The 10070-nt window shown below is 33.4% G+C and overlaps 2 protein-coding genes and 1 long non-coding RNA gene across 11 annotated transcripts; all 3 read right to left on the bottom strand.

Moving 5' to 3' along the window:
• Nucleotides 1–314: 314 nt before the first annotated feature.
• LOC145642954 (protein FAR1-RELATED SEQUENCE 1-like) lies at nucleotides 315–1167 on the bottom strand. The gene is made up of 2 exons (XM_081694112.1): nucleotides 1155–1167; nucleotides 315–907 (listed from the first exon to the last, which is right to left on the bottom strand). Exons 1-2 carry the CDS (start codon nucleotides 1165–1167, stop codon nucleotides 315–317), a joined length of 606 nt encoding a protein of 201 aa, XP_081550238.1.
• Nucleotides 1168–1488: 321 nt separating this feature from the next.
• On the bottom strand, nucleotides 1489–7604 carry LOC145641832 (uncharacterized). 9 transcript variants are annotated; one of them, XR_014115551.1, is made up of 9 exons: nucleotides 7400–7604; nucleotides 7086–7223; nucleotides 6910–6975; nucleotides 5738–5778; nucleotides 5590–5675; nucleotides 4348–4407; nucleotides 3592–3694; nucleotides 1918–2084; nucleotides 1489–1729 (listed from the first exon to the last, which is right to left on the bottom strand). It is a non-coding gene; the product is annotated as an uncharacterized LOC145641832 (long non-coding RNA). The 9 variants fall into 9 exon arrangements; XR_014115556.1 differs by lacking the exon at nucleotides 1918–2084 and having other exon boundaries at nucleotides 5738–6331; XR_014115557.1 differs by lacking the exon at nucleotides 1918–2084 and having other exon boundaries at nucleotides 5590–5663; nucleotides 5738–6331.
• A 1354-nt stretch (nucleotides 7605–8958) lies between these two features.
• LOC145642953 (protein FAR1-RELATED SEQUENCE 5-like) lies at nucleotides 8959–9261 on the bottom strand. Its single transcript, XM_081694111.1, has one exon. The coding sequence runs from the start codon at nucleotides 9259–9261 to the stop codon at nucleotides 8959–8961; it is 303 nt and encodes a 100-aa protein (XP_081550237.1).
• Between the last annotated feature and the right edge of the window lie 809 nt (nucleotides 9262–10070).

Here is a 10070-nt window from a genome sequence, read left to right as displayed (position 1 = left end):
TATGCCTCCTACACAATGGGGACTATAACCCATCATAGGAAATGGTAGATGTTGTTCCTAGGTGAAAAAATAAATATTAATCAAAAGACGTTCACATTTAAATAAAAAAAAATTTCACTTCAAATCACTAAACCCAAACTGCCTACCTGACTGTACATGTATTGTCGATTGTTTTTACATCCGCCACCACCTATGTCCATTTTCACACTCCTCTTACCCGGTTTGTTCGATTTTTCGACACATGACTTGTACCGCAAATCGATTGTACAATGCGGAGGTTTCTTTGGAATTTGAGGGTCCTTTATGGTAGCAAGTTATGCTGACAGGCCCTTCGCACAGCTCCCTTGCTTTTCAGTAATAGGTGGCGTAGCCTCCTTTTCCCAACAAACCGAGGAAGGTGTCCCATTACACCCCAATAGGTCAGATCTGTTTCGGGTCAGCATGGATAATTTCTCTTCTACTTGTATATCAAGCAACTGAAGACCATTCAAGACAACATCAGATACACTCTTGCAAATAGATGCCTTAGAAAAAATGGGAGAGAACTTCACCATCATTTTATCAAATCTACACACTGCCTCAGTCTTGATAGGATCATGGTACTTCACTTTCACTCTAGTGTGCTTCCTAATAACATATTTCCTCCAACGACGTAGGATGTACTTCTCAGGAATTTCTGTATAGTGGTTCATTTGATACACCATAATCATATGGCGACACATGATACCGTGGCAATGAAAGTACCTACATTCACATTCTGCTTCTTTGGTGTTGTAATTGTATGTAACCTTGTACACCCGTTTCCTCTGTGACGGTACTTCTTTCCTTGAATTCTTTGGTTTCCACCTAACAATATCCTCAAGTACATGTTCTACGACTGTATCAGATATCTGCCTCTTCTCCAGACCTATGACAACAACCCAAAATACGATAAATCAATCAATTGTGATGTACTAGCACTACTACAAAAAGCGTGTTTTCTGGACGCTTTTTAGGCCTTTTTTCGACGCTAAAAAGCGTCGAAAAATTATTTCTCGACGCTGCTAAAAAGCGTCGAAAATACGTGAGTCGAAAATTTTTAAGGACCCAAAAAAGCGTCGAGAATATCGACGCTTTTTTGTGTCCTAATTAATATACGAAGCGTCGAAAATTACGTATTTTGCGCATTATCCAAAATGTGTGTAGTTTTTTAGCGACGCTTTTACTTGTCCACATACTCAAATTTAGCGACGTTTTTTGTTGTCTTGCGTTTATTCGTGTCAACCTATGGTATGGCGGGAAACTATTTGAAATTTGAAAATGTGCAAATATGTAGACATTAAAAAGCGTCCAGAATTTTTTTAAGCTTTTTTTTTCCTTTTATTAAATTATTACCTACATACATTATAGTTATTTAAATTTATCATAAATTAAATTAAATTAATAACATTATAATAAAAATAAACAAATGTTCTATATAACTAGATTAAAAAAAAACAATAATTAATCAACAATAATAAGAGCACGTACTTTATTACCAAATTTATAAAAGAAAACATCAACACAATTATTTTTTATAAAAAAATAAAAAAAAAACGTCGCATATTATAGTAGCTTGTCCCTAAATAAATACATCATAAGACTAAAAACCAAAATAGATAGATGATGGCCTTATAGATGATATAGTCGCTTGTTGATGCTCAAGTGTCCCGACCTATTCTCTTGTTGCACTTACATTGCCTTTTCCAATCTTCAAAAAAAAAAAAAAACAAAAAAAAAACAAAGTATAAATTAGTACATTACACAATATAGGCTCAAGATTCAACATGTTGTATATTATTTAAACATAGAATTGTAAGTTAAATATAGAAATATAAATGAACATCTTTTAAGGTTACATTTACCCAAAAAGTGGGCTAGTATTAAGGTTACATTTACCAAAAAAGTGGGCAGAGTACTAATGCTCATATTCGGAGTTGTACTGGTATACTTGTATTTTCCCAAGGTTGGTATAAAATTTTACTCTCGGGGTGACACTTCTCCACCTCTTGCTCCTTCCTTAACCACACAACACCAGCAGTAGCCGCCGCCACCACCAACTACCTCTTCAATTTCATAGGCAACTCTTACAGAGTTACAAGACACATTTGCAACATAAAAGAATTCCTCATAATATCTGATATTTTTTTTCAATTTTCTGAACATGAACACTGCATCATTCTTGACTAAAATGTACTACAATTAACAGGTAAAGAGTAAAAAAACCTTAGTGAATTAATAAAAAATTTAAAGAAAATCTCGGGCATAATGGCAATCCAACAAGGTTCAAATCAAGTATATTCAAGATTACACGAGCAATCTTTAGTCTTTCTAAGTATCTTAGGCAAAGTCCATGGAGTGGAAACAACCAACCCAAGGTGTGCAATGAGAGCAACAATAGACCAATTTCAACAAAAAAAAAAACAAAAAAAAAAAAAAACAAACAAAGAAGAGACCAATTTAACAAAGGATACTCCTATCAGGTTTATATTGATAAAACCCGCTCACATAATTAAGCATGAGACTGCTATGGGGGGAACATCTTTTTTTTTTTTTTTTTTTTTTGACAGGAAGCAACTGATATTATAATTTAGGAAGCCTCCAAAGCAACAGCAACAAAAACCATGGGGGGGACCTCATCAGACCACACCCTCACATCCTCAAAGTCACTACTAGAGTTTGCAAGCAAATGTGCAACTCTATTACATGTTCTTCTCACAAACGAGAAGTCCAGGCTGGTAACAAGCAATAAAGAGAAAAAATGTCATTCAAGATAATTCCCAAAGGCGTTGCAAACACGAGTTCTGTTCTTCAGCTTCTGGGGAACATCTTTAAAAGATACGGAGTGCTGCATCAGTAATCTGATGTCTGAGGACATAATTTTCTATTAAGAACTATTTCCATTGTGAAAGTAAAGCGTATATAAATCACCTAAATCCAAGTTAATTTGACTTGCTTACTACTTTAACTACCAAATTCCTTTCACATGTAAGAAGCCAAAGTCCAAAATTGCCCTAGGACTAGGTCAGAAGGTCATATTGATACTATAATCGTTACTATAATACTCCATGCTCAGAAGGTCAGAAGTAATATTGATTAATATCCTACCTTCTTAAGAACTAAGAATGTGACTGAAAAGAGCTGCATTCAAGAAGTCACTAAATTTCTATGTCAACCTCTGATTATAATAATAGATTAAAGATTAACACTAACATTATGTTTATCATACCTACAACACCACCAGTATAAGAGCATGCACATCTAATCTAATAACAGATTAAAAGCTACAGACCATTAAAATAGGGCATTAAAAGTTTAAAAGATGTTGTGAAATAAAGATAAAAGACAAATCTTACTTTATCCTATTCTAATATACATAAAATCATGCACATCTAATCAACCATACACACAATCACACAATAACAAATAAGTAATAATTGTATTAGTAGTACTACTACTAGGATTATGATAACCAATATTGGAGCTTAAAGTTTCAAAATTCATAGCTGCCTGAATATTAGAAATTAATGAGCGATAGGCCAGGAATATATCAGGTGTAAGACAATAATCTACCTCGTAATCGTGGATTTTTTGCAGGCCGATTCTAGATAGATGGTCTATATATAGCTGCTCCTAATTCAATTGCTTCACCAATAGCTGGTGTCTAGCCTCAAATCTGGTCCAACAGAAGGGAATTTTAGATAAAGATCATACATAAACAAAGAAACCAGGTCATTAATATTGATAGCAAGGTACGTATATAAAAGCTAAGAATGAATAATTCATAATAAAATCAACAAGATATCATATCTCGCACCCCACCTAGTCACCTACTCCTTATCCTATCTACCATCACCACAAATAATTAAGAAGAACACCAATAAAATACAAGTACTTATCAAATAACGAGCATACATCATATGCTACACTAACAATACTTCCTCAACCAGTACACCAACACCAAATCTCAGACATCTATTTGCTTAGCAAATCTTAATCATCTATTGCTTGCTTGACAAGAGTGAAAAACTCAACATATTATACATTTAGGCCTGTTTATAGTTTCAACTTCCAAGCAATCACATTATTAATACAATTGGTCATAAAAATCATAGGTGTTTTCAACAGACAATTGCAAGAGCAGAAATATACAATCGCAGAGCATCTATTCACCATAAATACTGCTCTCTATGATACCAATATAGCAGATTTTGCACAAGATCAGATAAACTAAATAGAACAATAATTCATAAAATTTACAATAATTTGCAAATAGCTAAACCTAATAATATACAATAGATAAAAAAAAGGAAACGGAAAGTCAATTACCCATCTCTATAGTCCAACCTCTTAAACTGCAATGGAGGCTTAAAGCTGTGAAGAATATTTCTGACAAAGAAATTGGTTATACAAACCTTAGACTTTAAAATTGAATTCGAACAAATAACATGTATTATTTCTGGGCATTGTAAACTGATATAAAATTGATGAAACCTAGATAAACAGAAATTAGAGAAAACCTTTAAAATAGCAAAATCAAAACATGAAATTAAAGAATCTTACCAGAAAACAAATCAAAACGAGTGAAGCTAAGAGTAAAATACATAAATTAGAAGACAAACAAAAATGGATTGTCGATCGACTTCAACAATTATAATCGAAAATCGAGATGTGGAAAAAAAATTGCACTTGCTTGAAATTCCTTGAGAAGTACAAATCTTGTGAAGACAGAAAAAATCATTAATTTTTGTAAGTAGATCTTGAATTTTGAAGCAAAGAATGAGAAGAAGTTGAGTAGTGACTAGAGCGAGAGAGAGAATAGAAAATATTAGAGGGGCGGCAGTTGAAAATAGTAAGATTGAAAAGCGTAAGCTGCAACGTATAGGGCATGTGATTATGTTTCTCGACGCAGAAAATAGACGAGAAAGTCAAAGGACGGTTAAAAGCGTCGACAAAACACGGAAATCTTAATTTAACTGTGACGGTCTTCCATAGTGTCGAGAATACAAGCATTTTGTAATAGTGGAAATTGAATTTGTAATATATACGAATACCAATTACAATGATTCTATTAAAAAAGAAACCACACCTAAGACTTTAAGGAAATAACTAGAAACCACCCCCTTCTTTCAAATCTTCACCATTCATGAATCAACCCAAAAATACAAATATTATCGAAACAAAAGCAAAAACACAACCCAAAATTAATAAAAGTTCACAATAATAGGAACATAGGGAGCGGAAACAATGGACCAAGCAAGCACTATAAATTAAACAAGCAGCATATATAGTTAAAACAAAAGCAATATTTGAACAAAATTAATGCAAATCAATATCATAGTAATAGTGCCCATTGTAGATAACTCATAAGAACCTTTCTTGAGCTTATGATAAAAATTCAAACAATCCACCTCAAAAATCAGGTGTTGCAAAAATCACCAATAATAAATCAAATCAAAGGAAAAAAAAAATAGAAATAAAAAATTCATATTAATTTTATAAACTAAAAATCGCAAATCAAAAAGAATTGGAGTACAAAATCAATTGAAACAATAATAATGTAACACTTACCCAAAATCATAAACCTGGGTATACCTTAATCCCTTGATCCAAAAAAAAAAAAGGTATACCTTGATCCCTGCACCCTGCTCGAAAAACTAAAATGCAGATTGAGTAACTGTACAAAAAAAAAACATACAATTAATAAAGTAAAAAATACCTTAAAAAAAGTCTTGGATCTTTTGGGGAGTCTTAAAATCGCTATAACTCACAACAAAGATCAAATCATCAGACAAAAATGACGTCAACAATGAAGCTCCAATCACAGTAAAAATCCAATTATAAATAGTTATATAATTTTTTGTTAATTATTCCTCTGCAAAAAGTTGTAAATACTCATAAATTGAAATAAATCAAATTAAACGAGTACCGATTAAAATTATAAAAGAGCTAACTCATTACATATATAAGTATAAAACCTTATAATATTCTGTTTTATAGTTTGATATAAGTCAAATCAAAGAACAAATGCATACAAGGATATTTAGTTCTTAAGTACAATGCCATCGAATCTAGTATTAGTTTAGTATATCAACATGATTAGATAAGGTAACTACAAAACCCATGACTTGATATGCAAAAGGTTCATTGAGAATTCTTCCTAGAGATCAGATTGCTTGCATTTTAACTACTCTAACTCATTCATCAGAGGAACCTTAATAAGCCAAGGTAAATCAAACCCAACTTTTGCAGGTCAAATTCTTTTTCCACGAAACAGAGACAAATGATTTGTTGCCCACGTCTTTACTGAAATCTGCATCAAGATCATATGGCATTTAAAATCTTCCACTTAGTGAGTAAACAAGAGGTTGGTTCAGGATTAGGTATCTTATTTAACTTATACCAAAACCTCAACAACTAGCTTAAAAACTACTATTAATAATAATAATAATAATTAAAAAAAAAAAAAAAACTAGCTTAAAAACTATCTTCTACCTTCAAATAAATCTGTAGTTCAAAAGTATTAATTTTTACCATCCCCAATAGCTATAGTTGGCAATTTGTTTAACAAGAATACCACCCAAATTCTTGATGAATCTATCTCTGAATTTAGTTACGTTCTTGATCATCATATCATCCTTTGTCACTAGCAACAAACCTTTGCTCTATTAAAACATTAGAACCTTGTGCATCTAACAATGTCACCATTAACATTCAATCAGTACATCACCACAATAAACCCAGCAATCCAACCTCTCAAATATAATCAAATCCTTCAATTATTCAGTTCCTTTAATTATAATCAAATCTCCTAACAAAATTAAACTATAATAAATAATTAGAAGATGTTAAATCAATATTAATGACAAACAAAAATCCAAATAAGCTTACCTAGATTTGCATGCATCCTCGCCAAATATTTCTACTTTGACGGCATAATATATCCTCTTATTCAACCTACCACCAATATACAATGTCCAAAAAATAACTGAATAAGATCCAATTTTAATATAATTGGAATAAACAGAGTTAGAGGATGTGTAAGGCAATTAGGCAAGAGGACTTACGGCACATGTGGTGGTCTGCACCGATGTCGGTGCGAGTGTGGGTGGTGAGGGTGGCGATAGTGTGAAATATACAAATCTACACCAGCAACCCAAAATAATGAAGTATAAACAAACGAATATGTTATCAATTCCCCTGGCCTGCACCCAACACACCAATTGAATCAAACCCTTAATTTAATACTAATAATGACCGATTACTATACAATAACTAATAATTCAAGATAATTTCTGAACAATAAATCAATATAAATACCTAATTTGACTGATCAAACTACATAAATTATAAAAAAAATGGAAATTTATGAGAACATTACCAGGATTTGAAAAAAATAACAAGTAGATGAACAATTTTTCCACAGGTTTAAGCCAAAATCTCTGAATCACAAGTGGTTTTAGGAGATGAGATTGTATGGATTATGATAGAATGTCCGGAGTAATTAAGTTTTGGGAGAAATTGAGATAGAGATGGGTCTGTGGCGGCGAGTGCGAGCAAGCAGTTTTAATTTTTTATTGCGTTTTTTATTGCCCTGCTTTCTTTTGTTAGTCGTAATATGCTGATCTGAAATATAAGATTGAGGCACGTGCATGAGATTTTTTTCGACGCTTTTTAATGTCCATACAATATTATGACTCTGAAAAGCGTCGAGAAAAAACGGAACCTAAATTTTATGCTGACGACTTATATTCAGCGTCGAGGCAAAAGCGTCGAGAAACTAAGGGATTTGTAGTAGTGTAGCATACGACACAAAATTATTTTGTTAAGTAATAGCTGTAGAAGATTTATTTTGAAACTATGACATATAAAATCTCCTTAAATATTTAAGGAACAATGTTAGTTGTGCCTCTAACCTGTCATATATAACATCCTAGTGCACTCCCTTTGGACTTCTTTAAATTTGGCATCGGTATAGATTTTCCTAAACATAGCCTCAGCTAGAAAGGCTGTCATGGGTTGCCTAACATATCTGGAGTTGTTGTCATCAGCTCTCACTTCTAGAGCTTCACAATATCTCTCGACAAATTCACATAGAAATGTATGCCGGCTCAAATAACCATCGAAAAAACTATGTATACTCTCAACCCTCTAGGTTGTCTTCATGCCGGCCCAAAAAAGATGCTTGACAAACGTAGGTATCCACATATCACATTCAACATACAACCCTGTCAACAACCCGGAAATTTTAAGCCTCATAAATTATACACAAACTTATAATTATATGCACAAACATAAACAATTATAGAAATGTCATTTCCTGATTCCAATCATTTGCAAAACTATAATATCACAATTCCAATCGTTTGCAAAACCATAATTTCGAAATAAATACACAACCTTTTAAACATCAAAGAACTTCACACTTATGTATCACCATTTAATATCTGATTTTAAAGACACAAAAATACAATAAAAAACAAGTTAAAGCCACATCAATACAATACACAACAGGTTAACAAAACATAAAATTTATATTTTAAACCACATCACACCTTCCAGCCACTCGTCCGTTTCACACTTGTATTTCTTGATCACTTCTGGCCACCGTCTTTCAAACTCTTCATAGTCCAAACTATCATAAACAACACTCTCTAACTCTTTCTTCAACTGAGGATAATTTGGATGCTTTCCAAGCTTTGCAGAAATTTTTTGCAGAATATGCAAGATACACCACTTGTGTGTAGTCCCTTTCATTGTACTCTTCAGAGCTTTCCTCATACTAGTGTCCTGATCAGTAATTATTGCAGCCGGGCTTTTTTTATGCATATACCTCAACCAATTGCTATATACCCACTCAAAGGTTTCAGAAGTCTCTCTACTAACAAGCGTGCACCCAAATAGAATAGTTTGACCATGATGGCTGACTCCCACAAAGTTTCAAAATAGTAAATTGTATTCATTGGTCAAGTAGGTTGAGTCAAAACATAGTACATCTCCAAACTCCCCATACGCCATGCGACACCTTGCATCTACCCAGAGTACATCCTTCAACCTTCCATCCTCATCTACTCGATATGTGTAGAAATAATTTGAGTTATCTTCAACCATACTCTCAAAATAGGTAAACATTGCTTTAGCGTCACCTTCATCAAATATTTTTTTCTTCTGCCTAGCCACTTCTTCATGAAGATCTTGTTGGGCAAAAAGCATTTTCTCGACCCCATTACGCTCCCTCGCCATTTTGTTATAGATTTTCGACACAGGAACCCCACATCTCCATTCATTGAACAGCTGCCTCACAACATGTGGATTCTCCACCAGAAAATTATTCCTCAACCTACTGATATTCTTAGCCTTCCCCAGAGTGGGGGTGTGTCAACCATGCTTAAGATGTGCCCTCTGAATAACCCATTCCCCAAGTTCATTAACATTAGCATACACATTCACTGGACATTGAACTTTCTTACTCCTCTTCACACCTACAGCTACACTATCCTCTACAATCTGAGCATCAGTCACTAAACTTTCCTCAACCTTCTTCTGCTTCCTATCTGGCAACCCATAGCACTCACATGTCCACAAACAATTCCTTCTCAATTTTGCATTAGGCCCTTTACCTACTTTACAAGCACTGGTACTAACTACCCTAAACCCATTTTGCTTCCCTAATTCCCTAAAATACTCATCAATTTCCTGCCAAGACTGGAACACCATCCCAATTGCAGGAGGAGGAAGACTAACATTCACTTCTACATACTCTTCTATGTCAACTGATATTGCATCAGTACTAAAGCCTTTCTTTGGAGTCTTATAAGACTCTTCCCCAACCACAACCTTCATTTATACACAAATATTTGATATACATAAACATATGCCAGGAAAGTGTAACAAATGTTAAAGATAAACACACACCTAAGCTATACCAACTATAAAATTCAAATTTTTAACATTTAATTCATCACCACAACATAATAATTTCCAATTCCAATTTTCTATTTCAATCATCAATTCCATTAATTCCAAATTCAATTTCTAACTAAAACTAAACC

Source organism: Chenopodium album, chromosome 8 (genome assembly GCF_948465745.1).
Source record: "Chenopodium album chromosome 8, dcCheAlbu1.1, whole genome shotgun sequence".
Taxonomy (NCBI): Eukaryota; Viridiplantae; Streptophyta; class Magnoliopsida; order Caryophyllales; family Amaranthaceae; genus Chenopodium; species Chenopodium album.
The sequence above is the reverse complement of the archived record's forward strand: the minus strand, read 5'-3'. Positions and strand labels throughout refer to the sequence as shown.

Bases quoted from the DNA above. Each gene is read 5' to 3' on its own strand.
- LOC145642953 (XM_081694111.1), bottom strand. From the start codon at position 9,261: ATGGCGAGGGAGCGTAATGGGGTCGAGAAAATGCTTTTTGCCCAACAA.